This window comes from Canis aureus, chromosome 15, assembly GCF_053574225.1.
Source record: "Canis aureus isolate CA01 chromosome 15, VMU_Caureus_v.1.0, whole genome shotgun sequence".
Classification (NCBI taxonomy): Eukaryota; Metazoa; Chordata; class Mammalia; order Carnivora; family Canidae; genus Canis; species Canis aureus.
In genome coordinates this window covers 59,412,629-59,435,453 of record NC_135625.1, presented here as the reverse complement: position 1 = coordinate 59,435,453, position 22,825 = coordinate 59,412,629, and the positions used below count along the sequence as shown (strand labels likewise).

At 41.2% G+C, this 22,825-nt stretch overlaps 1 protein-coding gene across 3 annotated transcripts in view; it reads right to left on the bottom strand.

Annotated features, from left to right (window-relative positions):
• Positions 1-22,825, bottom strand: part of TBXAS1 (thromboxane A synthase 1) — a 162,199-nt gene that overhangs the window by 102,214 nt on the left and 37,160 nt on the right. For all 3 annotated transcript variants that reach the window (XM_077850141.1, XM_077850142.1, XM_077850139.1), the window contains 2 exons: positions 15,956-16,049; positions 13,097-13,149 (listed from right to left, as the gene is read on the bottom strand). In XM_077850141.1, coding sequence (XP_077706267.1) covers positions 13,097-13,149; positions 15,956-16,049 — 147 coding nt within the window. The remainder of the gene's footprint in view (positions 1-13,096; positions 13,150-15,955; positions 16,050-22,825) is intronic.

The following is a 22,825-nucleotide window of genomic DNA, read 5'->3' as shown; positions in this document are numbered from 1 at the left end:
GTAGCTGTGACTGATGGCAGCAAACACGGAGCTGCCCTCTGCCATCCTCCCCTCCTCTGTCTGTAGGCAATGATCATTTTCCCTCCAGAACTCAAAGCCGGCATTCAGCAGTGAGGGTTGATGCGTGTCTTCTTTCCTGATGATGGGCGAATGTTCGTGTCGGACGCTGTGGGACGTTTCCTGTATAAAATTCTCCTTCTCCTGTAGATCTCACGTTTCTGATGGGCCAAATCGTTATCATTCCTCCCCTGGGCCATTAGAAGGATTGTTTGTCTGTTTATAATCTCCCTCCTCCTCTGGCCCCCTCCCACCACTCACCCCTGGCCTTGTGCTTCTCTACGCTGGCATCTGCACAACTTCCTTCCAGTAAGCCACTTCCTTAGCACCACGGCTGGGTCTGACTCCTCCCCTGCATTGCCAAGGTCATGCTCTCTATCACAGCCCCCAAGATCACATTTGTCTAGCACACCCTCGGCTGGTACTCTCTCCCTATCTCTATCTCAGCCAAAATCCCCTGCAACCTCCTCACAGGCCGACGCACCTGAGTGCACTCTTCTCCAGGGGCCACCTGCCATCCCTCCTTGGCATGACTGGCTGTGAAGCCCTCCAGCCTCTCTCTGCAAGTGCACATCAGTGCAGATGCTGTGAGGATGGAGCGGGGGGCTTTCAGTGTGCCTCCTCCAGCCAATCATCACAAAGCTGAATGCATGCCTGTGACATAGCTGAGAAACACAGGGAAGGAAAAGTAACAAGCTACAAATTGCAAGACCACCAAATTGCAAGATCTTGACAAGTTCCTTAAGGTGGGAAGGCCAGATAGTGAAGGGCCAGTGCCCAGGTGAGGAGGAGTGGCCCTATGATGGAGAAAGGAGAAATCAACCAGAGTCCCAGACACAGAGGACTAAATTTATACGAGACATAAAGGCTACAGTGACCTGGCAGGAAGGAGGAAACTTGGAGGGGCTGAAAGCAGAATTGAAAAGCAAACACATAAATTGTAAAGAGTTTGGCAGAGAGTGAGATAAGAGGAGAAGGGGCTCTGGGAGGGGACTACTGGGAATTTATTAAAACGAACTGAATTTATGGTGCAGTTCAAGCATTTGTTGATAACAGGGCTAGTCTGGTAAGGAATGTGCTCGCTGGCCTATAGTCAACAGGAAGTCGGGGCAAGATGACTGAGGCCATGCATTCCAATTAGAAATGTGTGGTTCACATTGAACAGTTGGATTCCGGAGCACAAGGAGAAAGTTTAAGTTTCGCCTGGAGTTCACTCTCAAGGTTTGAAGGCAAGAAGTAATGGTCATGTAGCCAACGGTCAGAGGGAATAGTAAAGCATTGTTACATTCTCCAAATGTAAAATGATGCAGTTGCCATGGAAAAGAGTAGGGCAGTGCCTCAAAAAAGTAAAAAGAGAAGTACCAAATGATCCAGAAGTCCTGCTTCTGGATATATCCCCAAGAGAACTGAAAGTGAGGTCCCGAAGAGCTACTTGTGCACCCATATTCATTGCTGCATTGTTCACAATAGTCAAAAGGCAGAAGCAGCCCAAGTGTCCACAGACAGATGAAGTAGGTGGAATGGGCTCTCCTGCCTCCACAACCCGTGGCTGTGGGACTTAAGGGTCCCCTGATGCCTGGTCAGATCCAGGTGTTGAGGATGACATGGACATTTGGCTGGAGGGCTTTTTTTGTTGTGGTGGCTTTATGATTTTGACTGCTCTAAGAACCTCAGATAAGTGGAATCATACCATATTTGTCCTTTTGTGACAGACTTATTTCACCTAGCATAATGTCCAGGAAGTAAATGATGGTTGCCAGGGGCTAGAGGAAAGGGGGAATGGGAAGTTTTTGTTTAAGGGATATAGAGTTTGTTTTTCAAGATGAAAAGAATTCTGGAGATGAGTGGTGGAGATATTTGCACAACAGTGTGAATACACTTAATGCTGCTGAACTGTACACTTAAAAAGGATTCAGATGGTGTTTTATGTTGTATTTTACCACCACCCATTCCACCTACTTAGACGAAATCTTTCTTCTGTGGGTATCAGTTGTGGAGTCTCAGACACTGAAGCCCACAGTGCTCAATAACAAGTATGGATTTGGAGGAGGGCAGACCTCAGGATGTTAAGTGTCCACTCAGGAGATAGCATCATAGTGGGTTCCCAGGCTAAGGGGGACAAAGAACTGGGATGGCCTGAGGGACCCAAGCTCTAGCAGAGACATCTAAGACTTTGGGAAAGCAGGTGAGAATCTTTAGGTGGAGTCTTTGGGAAGGATCCAGTGGCCATGTCAGTCAAAAGGCAAAACCATCCCTTGGTCTGCCCATGAATCTAAGAAGAGAACTTGGAGAGTTGGGGATACCCTTTAAAGGAAAGTGGAATGGCCTCTCTGGTGATTAATATGCACCGGACACTGCATTAGCAATGCAAAAGATGGAGGGGGATGACCCTGATGGGACCTGGATATCCTTCCCCAGGGGGGTCCTGTTGGGAGGGCAGAAGTCTTGGTTAATACCTGGATGTCCACTTTCCCTGTAGCCTGAGTAGTATCAAGAGGTGCTGGTAGGTGTTGTAACACAAAAGACCACCCTCACCATGTCCACCATGTCCACCTACCATGTGGTGATGGGTCATCCATCAGCCAAAGGCCTAGGACATAGGTTATGAGTTCCTCTTTAGACAGAGGCCAACATAGCATCATTTGCTAATAGTGCCTCCCTAGTGGTTCATGTGGGGAGCCTGGAGAGCATGTCAGAGAATCAGGCCTTCATCAGTAGGCCAATACACTGAAAGCCTCACTCCAAGTGGAAAATTTCGTATAGTAGGTCACAAAATTCTTGCAGTTTGGGGTGTGATGGGGGAGAAGTTGTGAGGAGCATGGTCTTGAGATGCAAACAATAATCAAGGAACTTATTTTAGTAATTAAGTTGCCATGATCTGCCCCAGGCATGCAGGCTCGTAAATCCTGGCAGTCCCTTACTAGGAATTACCTCATGTGCACAGCTGCGGAAGTGTCACGCACAAGTCTGACCAGGAGTAATTGGAATGCACAGTAAATAACCCAAAATCTAGAAAATTGAAGGGTCCTGAGGAAGAAAGAGAATATGGCCTATTTTATTTTATTTATTTATTTTATATATATTTTTAAAAGATTCTACTTATTTATTCATGAGAGATACACAGAGAGAGGCAGAGACACAGGCAGAGGGAAAAGCAGCTCCTCACAGGGAGCCTGATGCAGGACTTGATCCCCATACTGGAATCACGCCCTGAGCCAAAGGCAGATACTCAACCGCTGAGCCACCCAGGTGCCCCTATTTTATTTTTCAATAAAGATTTTATGTATTTATCAAAAGAGAGCATGTGAGTGTGAGTGGGGGGAGGGGTAGGAGGGAGGGAATCTTCACGCAGAACTCCCCGCCCCCCCACGCTGAGTATGGAGCCTGACTCGGGGCTCTATCCCACCACCCATGAGATCATCATGGGAGCCAAAATACAGAGTTGGCTGCTTAACCAACTGCGTCAACCAGGTGCCCCTATATGCTTCATTTTAAAGATAAATTTGATAATGCAAAATTTAGTAGAATTTCAAATTTGTGTGATAAGTGATTTTTTTTTTGTTTGAAAGTTTATACTATATATCTAGAGTTAATTTGGTGTAGACATCTAGATGCCTTTGCCTTCTGCCCTATGTGAGTAACAAAGATTTAAAATGGTTTTCTTTGTTAATCCTTTAAGGGTTCCAAGAACTTGAAAAAAGTTTCTCCGCTCCCAAAATCGGGATGAAGAGGAACTTTAAGCTCTGTGTAAATTGAGAATTAGTTGCTCCTTTGAGTTCAGTAATGGCTTTTTTAAAATCATGAAATCAAAGAGGGTTTGTCATTCTTCTTTTTGGAAAGACTACGAATGCTATTTGCATTCTCAATTAATTAGGGTTGAGAGCCGTAAGAATTGGGTAAGTGTGTGCAATTTTTGAGAGTATCTGAGCAAAAGAGTTCTCGACAAGATGTCTGCGTAATGCCATGTGTTATCTGGACCTGCTTCCAGATGGGAGAATGCCTTGGCAAATGCCACAGTGATTCATGACTAGGTTATATAATTCTCTTTTGCATTTTGGGTTGAACAACTTGGATTTGTTGCAGGTACAATTCAATTAAATATGGAATTTATTATTTGAAAATATTAGCTGGAAATAGAGCTTTTATGCAATTTTAATTTGAGATGTTCTATTGTTCGGGGGCACATTTGTGCAGGGCTGTCACCTTGGGGATATAGAAGTTATTGATGCCATACGTGGTTGTCACTGATGGAGAATGAGTTCCCTTCCACCTTGAACCTGCTCTAGTGGTAGATTTGGGGAACGCATATCGAGGAGTGTAAAACTGAAAATCTGAGGCTGACTTCCCTGCCTCTGAGCCCTCCACTCTTCCCAGCCAAGTGCTCATCCCCCACCTGCAGTCCCAGCCTGTCCCCAACGTCCTGTCCTCAGCCTTGATCTGTTGCAGCCAGGATAGATCTCTTGTCCCCAGCTGATAACAAGGATAGGGTCTGGTTTCTGCATTCTGCACCTCACATCATGCTCCCAAGTCTTAGGATTGAGTGCCTGTGTGTGATTTGTTCTCAGGTCTCTCCCCCTACCCCTTTCTCAGGGCCTGGAACACCCTGTTTTGGGGCCCTATTGTCCACTGACGTGCCTTCTTGAGTCCTGCTTTTCTGGATGTCTGATTGTTATCCAGCTGACACCTTCTCTGTGGGCAGCTTTCTCCTGGACCGTTCACATTGGCCAGTGTTTGCCAGAATGGGGAGCTGCCAATTTCTTACCCTTTAAACACTGTGCTTTGCTCACCAGCTGGAAGCTGCTCTGGTCAGCACCCATAGCCTGGTCAGTTTTCCATACCTGGCCACCCCCAGTGAATGGGGCTACTTCCAGTTTCTAGGCCATTCCCTCTGCTGTCCTATCTCCCAGAAGTAAGCAATGAGGGCCAAACCTAGCTGAGACAGGATATTCACATGAATTACTTAGATATTTACACTCAGTGCAAAAATCTTACAGAGAGATGTTTTAAATTGTCAACCCCTATATTTTGTTAAGCTTTTTTAAAAGAAGATTTTATTTATTTATTCATGAGAGACACACACAGAGAGGAAGAGACACAGGAAGAGGGAGAAACAGGCTCCATGCAGGGAGCCTGATATGGGACTTGATCCCAGGACCCCAGGATCACGTCCTGAGCCAAGGCAGATGCTCAACCATTGAGCCACCCAGGCAGCCCTTTGTTAAACTTTTTAGCTTGAAAGATTCTGGGTTAAGATTGGGAAATCATTGTAATAATGCCTGAATTTGCGATTTTTAAAGCAGCAGCAATAAGATGCTGTGTGGCATCGCGTGCTAGCTCTGGTTCTGCAGTCAGGGGCAAAAACCCCTCCTCTGGAGGAATGGTTTCAGCTTCTATTCTACTTCTGCTAGATTTTGTCAGAGATCTCTCAGAGTCTTAAACCACCATAAAAGCAGGGGCTTATAAAAATTTTCTAGTGCAGACTGTTGGGGTTGAGCCATTGGTTTGTAGCCACCTCGTTTAGAGCTGGCAAGGGTTTCAGGTATCATCTGGCCCTTTGCTTTTCAAATTGCTCATCTTGACTTACTAGTGGTTATAAAACCGATTTAGTGAGTCGTGACCAGCTTGTATTTGTTTTGCTTTGTTTTTCATGAAATAATAGAATAGAATAGGTCAATGTGCCTCTTATAGTAAATAAGATGTTCTTTTGTAAGACTTTTATTTCAGGTGTGTGTGTGTCCTGGATCACCATGCAAAATATATTATTCACCAGGGCCCAAAATTAAAGGGTCAGAGTCACTGATATAGTCCACATCCCTCATTTTATTTTGAGAAATCTGGGGCTTCGAGAGTAGAAGAGATTGGCTTAAATCCATCAAACTAACAAGTAGCAGATAAGAGAGTGAGAGCTAGAATTTGATGTTGTTTTTTAAATTTAATTTAATTTTTTAATTTTTGCGGGGGCTGGAAGTTGAAGCCCAGTTTTCTACTGTAAGTTGGCATGCTCTGTTTGATGTTTTGCCACCCAAGGAAGAGGAATTAATATGGACCCTTGATCCTAACTCCTGGACAGTAGTAGTCATTCAACTATGCAGCAACCACCACCTAAGGGTTGTCATTGAATAAGGGGGGGAGGGGGGAAGTGGTGTGAAATAGTGGCTAAAAGAAGAGATTCAAAATCCGGGAAAAAATGGGTAAACGTCAGAAAGGCCTTTGGATAAAGACTAGGGGGAGAAAAGGTGATCTTAAGCCACCAGGAAGAATGGACGCTTTGTGGTATTCACCATTGGGAATAACAAGAGACCATGATTCGGAGAGGAGAGGTGGAAAGTCTATGCAAGGCTGATTCAAGAGAAGTGGAATGCTAATGGAATTCATCCCATTCTTTCCGGTCTAGGTCACCTAAGATAAATCTTAGGACAATTGTTGCTTTGATAATTCTACCTATTGGGCTAAATGTTTCAATTAATGATAATTGTCATGTGTTTTCCTGCTGACAACGTTCTTCCTGCTCTTAAAGGCCTCCTAGAAAAAATATCAGCCAATTATATATATTTTTTTAATAAAACAATGCACCACCCCCTAAAATGCAATACCAGTGTAATCACTCATCTAAAAATGTACCCTTGCAAGCTGATGGTTCATGATTGATCTCTCTTGACCAGTGAGAATATTGATATTTAACTCACTGAATGATTCTCAATAATTATGGCATATGGACCACCAGGTCTCATACTAATTTCGCTTTCAGATTCATATTATTTGAAAATGGTGAGTCTAAGCTTTGTTTTCCACACTGTCATGAAAGACTCAACTTTTACCAAGTTAGGAGACCCAAATATTACCCCTAGTCAGGCCTCATGACCAGAGATGTTAAAATAATTTAGGATGTCTGTACTTCATGCCATAGTTTCAGGGATATCGTGTCTTCTCTGTGGTGAGAGTAGTTTTCATTTTCATTAATTCCTCTTAAAACTGAGTCACATTTTGGGGTCACACACTTAGTAAAGGACACTCGTTCTGAGGCACACTCTGCAAATCAACCACAGAAACTTACATATTTGATCCTAAGCATCAGCATCTGTGCAACTTTTCTGCAACAGTGGCTTCATTCCCACCTAAGAGTTCTGCCACCCTTCAACACCTATGTATGCTTCTCTTGAACTCAGTCCAGTTTAAAAAGGAGAACCCTCTCCCCATATCAGTTGTCCAGGAGTGAGTCTGAACACTAGTATTTTCTTGAACAAAAAGGCAATAGTTTCCACCCTGCCCTATCCTCGGCCACATTTTCAGGTTCCACCTTGCATCTTCTTAGGGAACAACCAGGGGACACAGGGCTGCAGCAGGCTCAGTCCTTTAGAGCCTTTTCATTCCCAGAGTTCTGGATCTATGGAGGTAGGCCAACAAATGTCCCATACATTGACAACATAGCCATCTGATGGCATTAAAGCAAACCTTGTGGGTGCTGCTCTGCAGCCACACCTACAAAGTACGCAAGTGTGATGGCCAAGAGCGCTTCCTTGAGAAGGTTTCCTATGGTACTCACTCCTGAAGCACACACACTCTCCTAGGTACAACAGAATCTGAGCTTTAAAAAACATTGAAATGACCTTACTGTTTTCGTTGCTTTTCCATATGTATCCCAAAGTTCTCAACTTTCTCACTGTCTGGTGACAAGGTGCTATTAGTTCACGTGTGCTAGTTAATTAAATAAAAATGGTGCTAAAAACCTCTAGGTTGGAAGCATATGAGACACCTCTACCTCCTGTGGGCATGAACCTTGTGTCTAAGTGCCAGGTCTTTTATACCAAAGCCTTATTTGTTTGCTAAATTGATTTTTTTTTTCAGTTCAGGGACTCAAGGTTCCCTGAGAGATTGCTTCAGATTCCGAAACTTGCAAAAATGTTCTGAGAACATTCTACTGCTGCTAGGTACCAGAAGGTGCTACATGCATGATATCCAAATGAGGTTATTTGGTGCAGCGCTGGCATGTGATTAGGCTGGGGAATGCAGCACAGAAGTCAGAAATATATATGGGAGCTAATAAATAATAAAAATGACACTCATTTCAGTTGGAAAAGGATGAATTTCCAGATGGAACACTACCATCTGAGAAAAAAAAAAGAGTGAATGCCTCCTAACTTTAGCTTCAAATAAATTCCCAATGTATTAAATATATAATTTTTAAATGAAATTTAAAAAACACTAGAAAAATGAAAGTTAAAAATATATTTTTTGAGTAAGATCCAAAATGTAGAAACCATGAAAATTGATTAAACTCAACAATAAAAAGAAAACAAATGTTTTCTGATTGAAAAACTTCACAATAAACCAAGTTAAACAATATACTGGAGAAAATATTTGCAATGTATATGGATGTAATGGGCTATTTTCTTTAATATATATAAAGAGCTTCTACAACTAAATTGGGAAAAGATCACTAATCCAACAGAAAAGTGGCAAAGTGGCAAAGAATTCTTCAGAATGCAAAATGCAACGGATTTCAAGCATATGAAAAGATATCCAAGCTTGCTCATAATTTAAAAAGTACAAATCAAAGCTACCATCAAGTGGTAAAGATTTAAAATCATGACCACCACATTTTAATGGCAATCACATGCTCCTTCAGTCACAGCATGAGTCCCAAGGTGTATTTATATTCCTTCCCAAACCCTAAAAGAACAGTATCAACATAATCATCATACATTTGTGATTGGATATAAACAAGATGGAGATTATTTTCCCTTCCAATTTGTAATTGACTTTATAACCCAGTGGATGACAAGTGGCTAAGGGTCCAAGAAGGGAGTCAGTTTTACTTGTTCCTATATACTGTTTGTACTTTCTGAATTATATACAATATGCATTCTTACCTACTTACAACTGAATATTCTAATGAGAATATATGAGATCATTGAACAAATCTGGCTTGATAAAGGGATACAGGAATGAGGGGCCACTAATCAAATGGAGGGGCAGAGATGATGAATGCCAAGGGGCATGAAAATCAAATTCAACAAGAGGAAACTACGTTTATACTAGAAATCAAGGTCAAAGTGATGTGAGGGAAAAAGAGGTGGGATGAGACCAAATAAAAGAACAGCTATAGAACTATCACTTAAAAGAGAGAAGGGTAAAGAAGCTTTGGATAGGAGCCTTTAGGAGCCACAAATGAGCTGAACTTAGGTGCCATTAGTATTTATAAGTAATTCATAGTAATATGGGGCACCTGGGTGGCTCAGTTGGTTGAGTGTCTGCCTTCTGCTCAGGTCATGATCTCAGGGTCCTGGGATTGAACCCCACATCAGGCTCCCTGCTCAGCAGGGAGTCTGTTTCTTCCTCTGCACCTCCCCCACCCCCACTCCTGTTTGTTCTCTCTCTCTCAAATAAATAAATAAAATCTTTTTTAAAAAAGTAATTAATAGTAATAGCTTGTCATCCACTGGATTATAAAGTCAATTACAAATTGGAAGGGAAAATAATCTCCATCCTGTTTATACCCAATCACAAATGTATGATGATTATGTTGATACTGTTCTTTTAGGGTTTGGGGAGGAATATAAATCCACCTTGGGGCTCACGCTCAGAGTGAAGGAGCCAACCCGTAATCATTAATTGACGGCATGTTCTCTAAAGCAGTAAAGCCTTGCATTTTTTTCCTATTATGTTGTCAAGGGTACTACTGTGCAATTCAAAAGAGTTCAAATCAAGTATTGTGAATAAAAACTGGATAGGTATGCATGCCAGTCCATCTGCTTTACATTCAAGTTCAAAGGAGGCAGAGACGACATGTGTAGTTTTATCTGCACAGCGCGTGGCAAAGCAGGCTCCATAATTAGATACTTGGTAAAGACATTTTGTTCTCAGTGGCGGTGGTGGTGGTAGTGGTAACAATAAACAGTGATGCTGTCAACCCTTCTTGGCAGAAAGCTTCTCTAGCAGTATCTTCCCCATAGCAGTGAGTGGGAAGGAAAATGGATAAGGAGCTGATCTCCAGTTTGGGGACCCAAACTCTGATTGGGTTGCTAATGATAACAACCAGATAATAAGCATAATGATCCCCATATTTGGCTTTCAGGTCCAGAGCAAAGAGGAGATCCTCTCTGTTTCTCTGTCCATGTTTCTCCCAATGTGCAGTAGTGTCCTGTCACCTAACAACCCAGTGCGTCTCTTTATGGCATCAACAGTGTGGGGCTTCCTTTGCCAAATGGTGAATCAATCAGTCTATCATTTGAATTTTTAAGAGGGCCAATCTGGTCTTGATTATATTTTCTAAGTCTAAAAATTACTATAACTTACATGGAATCACTGTAAAAGAAGGGTCTTTTACCGAATGTAGTTTATCCTTGACATTCCCAACCAGCAAAAAGATTTTGCGAAAATTTAAGTAACAAAATAATTTGGGGGGGCTAAAAAGGACCTTAAATATAAGCTCATCCATCCCTTTCATTTTAAAAGGTGAGCACACTGAGTCACGTCAAGATTACAGAGCCTAGTCAACTCTTTGCCCCACCACCGTTTTGCCTCCAAATTCAGGAATGGACATGTTCAAAAAGAAGTTGGTGTTTTATGGTTCATCTTTTTTTCTAAAGCAGAAAAAAGTTGACAGTTTTGTATGAAGAAATTATGCCATCACCTTTCTTATTCCCCCCTTTTCACCAGAGGTGGGAACAAAAAGTGAAGATGATACTGCAATTTCTATCTCTAAAACCTCATTTGAAATCATTCCCTTTGATTTACGTTTTCTTGAAATGAAAAGAATAAATGGTGTTAACTTAAAGTTGGGGGGAAAAGTTGATTGGACATCTTGTTGTCAAGGAAACTAATTCTCTCTCTTCCTCCTCCCCCCCATACATTCATGCATACCACACCACCCACCAGTTAATACAGTGCCCTTTAAACTCTTCATCTGACATTCTAAAATTATTTTAAAATACCCAAGTGTTTTACTCTGAAAAATCAGTACAAGAAGTACTCAAGGGAACAGATTCCTAGAATTCAAACTTAGCCTTTTTCCTAATTCTAGGGAAGCTACTGTCATTCTGAGTCAGTGCTGTGTCTCAGCAATGTATGGGACAGTCTCCAAGGTCAGTGTCAAGTCAACCACAGAATGAGACCATTGGAAAAAAAGAACTGGAATGAGAACTTTTAAAAAGCAATAGAGCAGCACAAAAGTAAGACAGGTAAATGGGTCAATCCCTTGAGCCTTTATTAAGTATCTATCATGCTCAAAGTAAGAAGCTATGCACTTAAAAAAAAAAAAAAAAAGCAAAGACCAAGCTGAAAGAAATCTTAGAGGATTAAGTAGAGTTGCTCATTATTGAAAGATATACACCACCTCCCTGCTCTTCCATCAGAGGAATACGCCTCCCTGCCCCATCGATGTCAGGCTTGGCCAATGACTCACTTCGGCCTCACTGTGGGCAGAGTGTGCTTCCTGTCCTGATTTTGAATCTGGGCATATAACTTGGTTTGGCCAATGGGATGTTAGCAGACATGATGCAGCAGAAACTTAAAATGTTGTTGCACTGTTAGGTTTGCTCTCTTGAACATTTGCCTTCACATTGAGAAGAGCCTTCCCTGGTTGCTCGCCATTCCAAGAAGGATGAGAGGTATATGGAGCAGAGCCCTAGTTGAGCCTGCCCTAAATGAGCTACCTGCCCAGAGGACCAATGGATGCACCAGAAAGCACAGCTGAGTTGAGCCAAGTGTAGCTTAGATTAATCAATACCAGCCACCTCTTAGGCACATGATAAATAATAATTTTTTAAGTCCCTGTGTTTTCGATTGGCTTGTTATGCATCAATAAAAACTAATACAGAGATCATCTAGTATGACAATTTATTACTTTTGCAGGATCATATAACTAAACAGCAACGAGAGCAACTAGGCCAAAACTGTGGGACCATTTCCATAGAATACAAGTCAATCTTTTGAAAATCATCACTGGGAGAATAAGTTTAACGGATCCACTGGATAGAAGGGTTCATAGACCACTGGACCCCATTAGCATGTACTTTAGGAACACAACAGAAGTTTATTGCACCTAAAACAGTGAACACAGACCTGGTGGTCTGGAGAAGAGCTGCTAAAAATCTCCCAGTGGCTGAGGAGGAGCGATACAAGAACAGACTAAAACAATTAGGACTCCAGTGGAGAAAGACACATGTTGAGAATCAATATGATTTAAGTCTGTCAAATCTTGAATAGAATAAATGCTCTTAACATATGTTTGTTCACCAGATTCTGAAAAATTTTTTTTAAGAAGGAGCATTCTCGGGTATAAAAAAGAAAAATTCGGGCAGCCCCGGTGGCGCAGCGGTTTGGCGCCGCCTGCGGGCCGGGGTGTGATCCTGGAGACCCGGGATCGAGTCCCACATCGGGCTTCCTGCATGGAGCCTGCTTCTCCCTCTGCCTGTGTCTCTGCTTCTCTCTCGCTCTCTCTGAATGAATAAATAAATAAATCTTAAAAAAAAAAAAAAAAGAAAAATTCAAGAAAAAAAGAGGGGCTCTATTACTCTACATGGCTGAGAACTAGGGTGACCCTATGTTCCAATATATCCAGGACAGTCTTCACATCCACTGTTGTCCTGGGGTGATTGTTAATAGCACGGTGTATTGTATTGGATGGTAGATTATATGGTCAGATAGCTGACGGGATGTTTTATCCACAGAGTTGGTTTAGGTAAGTTCATGAGAAAAGACCAGTCACATCTTGTTCTCAAGGCAAACTAGACTAGAACTAGACTAGTTCTCAAGTGTCTGATTGCAGTAGTGGTGAGAAATGGTCAAGGCATCTAGGGATTGACCTAACTAGTCGGGGTCTTAAAGGCTGAGAGGTCATGTTATTTCAGCCTCCCATGGGGGCCCCCTTTGAGCAACCCTGAGGCCTCCTCCTGGAGCCTCATCTATACAGCGAGGCTCTCTCTTTGTGGATCCTCAAAAGATCTAAACACATGCACATCCCCATTCTGGTTATTACTTCCTTATCAGAACATGCAGAAATCAAGATAAATGGTAGAAGAGTAGAGTTCACTCTTACCCACACAGAGGTCCATATAGCTTTCTGAGCTCCATTTGGCTTTCCCAGAAACCCTGTGGAAAACATAGCACCATCGTAAGAAAAAGATTAAACAAAATATCAAGTATTCAAATTTATTCAAGAAAAAGTCTGGAACTGTGAGAACACAATTACATAAACAAAAAAGAATTCAAGTTCTATTGCTTTCAAGTATTTTGAACTATTAGAATAAACAAGTAGCTTTAAAAAATATATTGCCAAGGAAAAATCTTGGTCAACTCTGCTTTAATGGATAGAAGGAGATCATCTGTACTTCGAGTATTTGTGTGTAATTGCTGTTAAAATATTTGAAAACTGTTTGCTTTCTCAACTATGTTAACATTCCCCTCTACAATTTGGTTTATATTATTATTAATTTTGGCAAAGCCTCTTTTGACAGTCACTATATGTGTAAATGCCTGCTGAATCTATCCAAATTATCACAAATTCTGAATTATCATGATCCAAGTTAAATTTTTAACTGAAAACAACATAGTCAAAACATAAGAACCTTAGAGTAACTTTATATAGGACAAAACATTAGACACATTTTGTAGTGGGAAACAAGTATACCTAGAGATATGCGTGGGGTGGAAGGTCAGAAAATGCTACACCCTTTGTGCTATAGGGCTGGAGTAATGTAGTGGGGATGGAGTGTGTGCACAGATATAGATGGAGGAAATGTAGGGAGGGATGAAAGGTTGAAGACTGCTAGATCTCTGTGTTGTGGGAATGCAGTACATGGGAGACATCTGAGGGGCAGGAAAGAGGAGAGAGTAGGGGGGCATTGGAAGAGGTGGATGTCCTTAATGGAAATACATCCCATTCTTATTACATCTACTTTCACAGTCTAAGTTTGCCATATATCAAGGAAAGCTTATATGAATATAAAAATAGTCACTGAAATTACTATGTTCTACAAAGAACTTGGCAAGATTTGTACATACAAGGATGACGAGCTGAAAAGGAGCATATGTGGAAATTAACCAGAGGCAGGAGCACCATGTTCTCTTCATATGGACAGTTCTACTATTTTTCCTCAAAATGTTAATATTGAATTACTCAACTGAATGCAACTGATCGTTCCCCCTACCCCAGGACTATGTGAAATCCATTTACTTTAAATTTCCTATCCAGTGTGTTCTCTTTTGACACTTAGAAATTTTCTCACATTTGCCTCGGGAACTCACAGGAAGCCTTGGTGGGGTTGCTGTTTGTGGGCTTAATGTTGTGAACACACCACCCCAGAGATGGAGGTGAGGAAAAGGTATTTAAAACACTAGGAAGACAGCAACAACAACAATGAAGAGGGAAAAGAGTGTTGGACAGAAAGGAAGAGAAAAGAAACTGAGGAAGAGGGAAACGAAGCCCCTAACATTGTTATCTGTGTCATGCTGAGGGCCAGCCTTTCTGATGGTGGGGGTGGGGAAATCCTAGAGAGATGTTGACCAGACATGACCAGGAATGGCCCACTTAGCCCTTCTAGTCTCTATTTAGCTCAGTAGTTCTTCACACGCAGGATCTGTTGGCTCCTGATGTTGGGTCTGGTGGCTGCAACACCATGAGTTCACAGAATAAGCCATCTGACTTCTGAGAAAACCCAATGAAGGAAAACAAAATACTCTTAGAAGATAGAGTGCTGGGCCTCTATCTACAAATGCCTACAGGACCTTTCCACTTGCATGTCCCTCTGGCCAATCAAAGCTATCTCCCCAGACCAGCTGCCCTCTCTACCTTCTATTTCTGTCAACTCATGGCCATTCTCCCTGTGAACCTAGCTCAACATTTTGCGATGCTTTGGCTCATTTGCCTTGAATTCTCTATACTAAATTAGTTTCAGGAGCTACTAAGTTTGCCCCCAATGTCCTCATTTCACCCTCACCCTGGGCCAAGTCCTCACCACTTCCCCTAGACTTCTTTTTTTTTTTTTTTTAAGATTTTTATTTATTTATTCATGAAAGACACACAGAGAGAAAGGCAGATACATAGGCAGAGGGAGAAGCAGGCTCCAGGCAGGGAGCCTGATGTGGGGCTCGATCCTGAGACCATGGATCATGCCCTGAGCCAGGGGCAGGTGCTCAACCGCTGAGCCACCCAGGTGTCCCTCACCTAGACTTCTTAAACTAAATCTTCACTCCTACAGGGTACCTTCTACTTCAGGGTCCCTCTCTTGCTCAAAAGGAATAGTAGGCTGGCCTTTCTAGACTGCCAGCTATCCAGCCTGTTGCTCTCTCACATAGGTGCTTGTCCTAGTCCTCCCCCATCCTTGGCTTCCAGTCAGTCCAGGCTGCTCACCAAGCTGTACCCTATTTCTCATTTAAATGCAGTCATGCACATTGTTGCTCCCCACCTGGTTTGTGTTTATTGCTCCTGCCAGACCTCCTTCTCCAGGAAGTCCTCCAGGGTGATTCTAACCCTGACAAATCTCCCTCTCCTCTGAAGGACATCATAGCTACCATCTCTCTCACCTAATCTAGTGCAGGGCACATCCCATCTGGTGCCGAATATTGTAATTTCATGTGCACACTTGAGGGCATAATAACTTCTACTTCTTCCACATCCCAGGGCCTGGCATGTCTAGATACTCAGCCAGTGGGTTTTGGGGTGAATGAATGGATGGATGGATGGATGGATGGATGGATGGATGGCAGGACTCAACACATGTTGATGGGTGATAAGCGATGGATCATTGTCATCACATGAGAATTCATTGAAGCAGGGGAGGGCTCACCACACAGCGCCCACAGTGTAGGTGACCTAGATGGAAGCAGTGCTTCATGGGTTAAGCTGCCATGGGCTCAGTGGATCTTATGCTTGAAGACAATGGAAGACTGTTCTTACCTGGCAGAAAAATGGCAAGTTTCCAATAAAGGGAGAAGGCTTGGGATGTCTGATGCCCAACTTCTCCAACCTTGAAAATGCTGCTGTGGAATACCTGAGGGGAAAAGCAAACCTTAAAAACCAAAAAATTGGAGTTTTCACTCATACACTGAATTATCGAGTTCACCTCAAGGACAGGTGGAAGTAGTGGTTTCCAGTTGACAGTGTCTAAGGACCAATGAGATACAGGGGCAGAGGTGAGTGAGTGGAATAGACCTCAGGAAATGCCTCCTGATCCAGTGACAGGCTGGAGATTGAGGATTCCTAAAATCCACAGGTGGAAGACACCTTAGTGATGCTGTAGTCTAAATGTCCATTCCCCACCTTAAATTTCCACCAATACACTCATTGTTTTTAAAAAATATACCTCTCCCCAGTTCAGTTCCTTTGCTTCTGCATTGACCATGAACAATAATCAGAAGGCAAGGCAAAAGAAAAAAGTCACAATGGCAAAAATAAGTCCCCTGTGCAATTTGTGTTTTGCTAGTCAAAACTGACCCCTGCACATAATTTGTCCCTCATCACATTCTGTGGCCTAATCGAGAAAAAACAAAATAGGGAGGGAGAGAACACACCATGGAGACAAGACCTCATCACCAACTGCTTATAACCTCTTCATGTCTTTGTTTTCATGGCCTGAAACCATATGGGAAGCATATTTTCTTAACCAAAAACCAGGAAGCGTGGCCCGACAGATTTCTGTGCCACTTTCCAGGAGAAAGCAGCAGTCTGAGAAGTGCAGTGTAGCTGTCAAAACATTGGAATTACTAGGATGTTCCACCAGTTTATGGGAACAGAGGGATAACACAGTTAAAGTCAGAGCTGGCTTAGAAAAACCTGGACATATGGCTGTAATCCCTAATCAGCCAGCCAATTAGGTCAAAAGTTCAGTTAGTTCAGAAAAATTAATGAGTCAAACTGGGTGTTTAGCATCATGCAGAGATCAGCCAAATCTCAATTTAGGAGCAAGGAAAAATATAGAGCATATCATTACAGCCAAGCTTCCTAGGAGTACTAGAATTTAGATGAGCAAAATGCTGCTCTAAAAATCACACACTTATCATTGGAAAGATGGAATGTTCGTCATAGTCTTTGATCTTTCCCTTTCCCATGTATGGTCCAATAAGGAGCACTTCAAATAAGAACTTGTCATCGAATATTCAAATATTCAGGGAAAGGACAACACGACCAAAGTGTTGGTTTGTGTTATTCTGAGCAATGGGTCTACTTTTATAAAGTCGTCACAAGGGAGAACCAAGAATGGGAAGGAAGTTTCCACCATCTGACTGCTTTACTGGGTTTGAATAAAATTCCCAGGACATCACACGTAAGCCCATGTTCAAGTGTGGTTACAAACCGCACTCAAGATCCATGTGTGAATTACACGGATTAGTCTTACCAACATTCCTCTTCATTAGTGTGTGTCCCAAAGGTCAACAGCATAGTGTGTACAAGTTATTCATTCAAGTAGACTGATATTTTAAATAACTCCCCTCACACCTAAGAGGAACCTAGACCAAAGAAGACTTACCAGTCCATTTAAGATTTTCCTCAACATCCTTGAATCTGGGTTTCTGGGTTCATTTCTTCATCAATTTTTTTGTGAATTATTTTCTAAATGTGATCTCTAATGGATGGAAAGAAATATGTAGATCTTGGGCCACATAATTACATCTTAATTTTGTAATTAGATGTCTTGATTGTCTAATTAAAGGACAAGAAGTCTGTGCCTAATTACATGTGCTAATTATTATGCAAGTCCATGCCCTAATTATGTAACTCCACTTACAAAAACACTGCTTGTGTGTGTCTGCACAAAATTCAGACATTTTCAAACATATGGCATCAGCAGAGAATGTTCTGGACACAACCATAAACTTCACTTTGCAACCAGTACTCAAGTATAGAACTCAAGCATCTTCATATGAGAAGTGGCCAAAAGTTGCCATCAGTAACCAGAGTCCTTGCACCAAAATCAACAGGGAAAGATCACTGCCACCAGACTTCCAGGCAAAATTGTAAAATGGGTTCCATTTGTCTTGCTCCCACTTCCTTCTCTGCACTCGTGTTTCGTACTCCCTGGTCCCAATGTTCTCATGCTGCCCTCCGTCTGTCTCAAAAAGGCTCTTTGGATAACCCATGGACTCCGGGTGTTATGGGTTGAATCATGTCACCCCCAAAAAGGATCAGTTGAAGTCCTAACCCCTAGCACCTTAGAATATGATCTTATTTAGAGAGGGTGGTTGCTAATGTGATTAGTTGAGGTCATACTAGAGTGGATTCCTAATCCTTATGACTGGTGTCCTTATAAAAGGATGGCCACATGAAGACCTGGAGACATAGGGAAAATCCCATGTGATAGCAAAGGCAGAGAATGGAGTCACACAGCTGCACCAAAGGGAACACCAAAGATGGTCAGCAAACCACCAGAAGCTAGGAAGAAGCCAGGAAGGATTCTCCCCTACGGTTTCAGAAGGCGCACAGCCGTGCAAAAACCATAATTTCAGACTTCTAGCTTCCAGAGCTATGAGACAGCAAATTTCTGGCATTTTAAGCCCAGTTTGTGGTACTTTGTTATGGCAGTCCCTAGGAAACTGATACACCGAGAATACCCGTGGATGAGTTTTAGAGACACAATGAAAAAAGATTTTTCAAAAATTTCCTCCTGCTTCTTTAAAAATTGTCATTGCAGAAGAAATTTCTTTTTTATGTCAAATTATGCCATTAAGTCTTGTGCCATCAAAAAAAAAATGCAAAAAAGGCAGGCCTCAGATGCTACCACAAAAAGCAGATAATATGCAACCATCACACAGCCACCACTGTATTGTGATATTTAGAATATTCCCATCTCTTTGATGGGAATTAATGGAAATATCCCTTAACTATGATTATGGACATCTATCATTATTTACCTTAGGGATACTTGAGTTGGAAAATGACGTCAGAAAATACATGTAGTAGCTTCAGGTAGCCTCCTTTGGTTTCATTTCACAACTAAAGCGGTTGTTTCTTGCTACAACACGCACATTCCTGCAGTAGCCAGTGGTATGCCTTATACTGCCCGTCCTCAAAATAAATTGAACCATATGGATCATTTTCAAAGTAAGATTCAATGTTTAAAGCCTAGAAATTCTCCAATATTTCCTTTTCCCCAAGACAAAGCCCTTTCTTGATAGAGTCAACAAAAGTGGTCAGCCTACTGGTTAGCCAAAGAAGCTACTTGTGATAAGTGGGGAGGATAGTTTGATGAATCATTCATTAAAGAGATAGTCGAGTTGATTGAGGTTTCATGCAAGAGAAGACAGACAAATGATGGTCCACCCTCCAAGATTTCCCTCATTGCATATCCTAAGCAGCTATAGAGGAAATGGTTTCTCTGCTATATGCTTCTGGAAACAACCAACTCCTTGGTTCATCCATTGTGTTCTCATCAATGCTATCAAAGAATTTCTCCTTGGTGGGATTCAGAGGCTGTTGATGTTTTTGAAATGCTGAAAGATTCCTTTGGCAAATAGCACATGTCCTGGAATAAAAATCATGATTCTCCAGTGAAGCCAGGTAAACCTCCTGTCCTGCTCTTTGGAGAAGAAAGCCCTTTGTCATGGTTATTCTATGCTTGCAACATGCATGACCATCAATTCCATTAAAAACTGTGGCCACATCGGAAATGTTTTAGAAACAAGGCATTAAATAGTTACCTTCTCAAAAGATTTTAAGACACGGGAGCAGAATGTGAGGTTGGCTAGCTTTGACAAAAATGTGGGCAAAAAACCTACAATTATTGGAGACAACACCTACTTTCATTTTATTCTAATTCTTTCTAGTTTTTTCTCTGAAGATTGTTTCTATTTTTGAGATTACATTCTCTATAATGTGTTTCTATTTCTATTTCTCTGTATTTCTACTATTTTCTTTTAATATAAGGGAAAATCTCCATGTCATTAATCCTTTATGAATATGATTTTAATGGTTGTATAATATTCCTCTTGAGGATGTATCATAATAAACTAAACTATTCCTTTTGTTAAATATTTAGAGTGTTGGGGATCCCTGGGTGGCGAAGCGGTTTGGCACCTGCTTTTGGCCCAGGGCGTGATCCTGGAGACCCGGGATCGAATCCCACGTCGGGCTCCCGGTGCATGGAGCCTGCTTCTCCCTCTGCCTGTGTCTCTGCCTCTCTCTCTCTCTCTCTCTCTCTGTGACTATCATAAATAAAAAAATTAAAAAAAATATTTAGAGTGTTCTTATTTTTTAGCTAATTTAAGTTATGTTACTGTAGTGAATATCTCTGTACATCAAGCTTTTCCAGCACTTTATGTATGGAGCTTTCCCAGATCTGAAATCCATGGGTCACTGGATTCAAACATTGGTACACAATGCTATCCAGAAAGCTTGTCCCAGCAAGTCTCACTGTCAGTGTATCCATTTCACCACAGGCTCTCATAAATTTTTTTCTAATTTTGTAGACACATCAATGTACTTTGATCTCCTCATTTCTTTCATTATTTGAGAAAGAACATTTTGCCATCTCTTTTTCTCTAATTTAAAAAATATTTCCCAACTTTGAAATTATTCTTTCTTTCCCCCCCTAATTTCTACCATAGCTTATCTAGGTGGCAGGCATAATTTGTGCCACACCGACTGGTTAAATAATTAATCGGAAACTGAACAGTCATTGATAAGTGACTGCAGGCTGACTCCAAGCACACATTTAGACAGGGAGAGGAAGATAAGCAGACGAATTTTGAATAGTTTTTATTTAGAAAATAACTCACTACAGCCTTGTAGGTTGATTTTAAATTCTATTTCTTTCTCCTTCCTTTGCCCCATTAATACTACAGAAACTGTAAGCCTAGGAATTGCATCGGTTATGCCTCCAGGCAGGAGCTCCTTGGAAATACTGAGTTTCTAGATGAGGTCATCCCAGTTCCCCTCTTAGCACTTCATCTCTGTTTCAGTATCCTTATCCTCAGTCCCCTTTCCTGGAACCCATTCCCTCAAGACCTTGCTCTCAGCTTGCCCTCGGGGCTGGAAGTCATCTGGTGTACTTTCATTCATGTCCCAATTACTAGGAGTTAGATTATCTACTAAGATATAACCTGCAAACCAGAATGTTCATTCACTAATCTATAAGAGTAGGTGTCCTTTTCCAGGAACAAGAATCCAATGTCCCTACTCTGAGCCCCTACTTTCCAAGTACTTGAGAAACCAAATCAATCAGAAGGTCATGTGTTGAGCCAGGGTCTATAATGAGAGGTGGCTCATCGGAGCAAGTATGTCACTGGGACCCTGACAAAATAATCCTGCCCTAAAGCCAAGCATACCCCTATAAAGAGTTGGCAAAGACAGTGTGCTGGCTGCCCCAGTCCCCTTTCCCCACTAAGAGGGGAAGAGGTACCCCACATAGAGGTAGTGCCACCTCTATCATACAACTTTGTGACAGAGGTGCTTGGGTCTATTTTGATCCATGTGTCTGGCTTATGGAAATGCCTCACTACTTTACATATTATAATTCTGTAATACTTTTTAGTATCTTTCTCATATTTTAGAATTAGTCTGATTTGACGAAAAATTCTGTTGAAATATTTTTTATTGGGACTGCATTAAATTTATAAACTAGAGTACCAACATTATCACAACATTGATATGAATGTGTTACATCTCTCCATTGATTCCATTAACTCTGTCCTGCAGAGACATTTTATAATTTTATGTACAGAAGAGTATCTTTTTTTTTGCCATATATATATATGTATATATATTTTTTGTTATTGGTATTATTCATGTATGGGAGCACCATTTATTTTTTCTTATTCACATATACTGTATTATTAGTTTCAGAGGTGGAATTTCATGATTTATCAGTTGTATATCACACCTGGTGCCCATTACTGCAGGTGCCCTCCTTAATGCCTGTCACCCAGTTACCTATCTCCCCACCCACTCCCCCCCCCCCCAGCAACCCTGTTTGTTTCCTAGAGTTAAGAGTCTCTTATGGTTTGTTCCCGTCTCTTTCATCTTATTTTATTTTTCTTTCTCTTCCCCTATATTCATCAGTTTTGTTTCTTAAATCCCACATATGGCAGAGAAAGACAAATATCATATGACTTCATCGTTTGTTTTTTATGCCAATTTTATAATCAATGATCCTTCTAAACTTTCTTTTTAGTTCTACTGATTTACATGTGGAATATCTGATTTCTTATGCTGACAGTCATATTTTATGCAAATAATATCAGTACTGTTTGTTTCTATTCCTTTTGTCTAATTTCTCATTTTCTTTCCTTATTATATTGGCTACGACCTCTAGTACAATATTTAAAAGAAACAACAAAAGAGAGCATCCTTTTCATATTTCTGACTGTGAGATTCTATCTATTGTTTGAAAATTGAGTGTGAGATTTTGCTGCAGATTTTTTACAGATGTCCTTTATTGGGTTAAGGACATTTCTTCTATTCTTTGTTTTCTTAGAGAAGTTTTTTTTATTAGTCTTGCTATAGGCTTGTCTATTTTATTAATCTTTTCAAAGCACCATGTTTTGCTTTTGTGGATCATTTCTAGTTTATTTTCTAATTCATTATTTTATACCCATTTTTTTATTATGGTCTTCCTTCTACTTTCTTTGGGTTTACTCTTTGTTTCTTTGAGTTTTCTTTGTTTTAATTTCTTAACAATTTAGCTCACTTATTTGCAGCATTTTTAAATTTTTTTAATTTTTATTACTTATTTTTTTAGTATTTTTAAAAAATAAATGAAGGACATAGATCCCCCTCTAAGTGTTTCTTTACCTGCATTCCACACATTTTGAAATGTAGTACTTTCATTGTCTA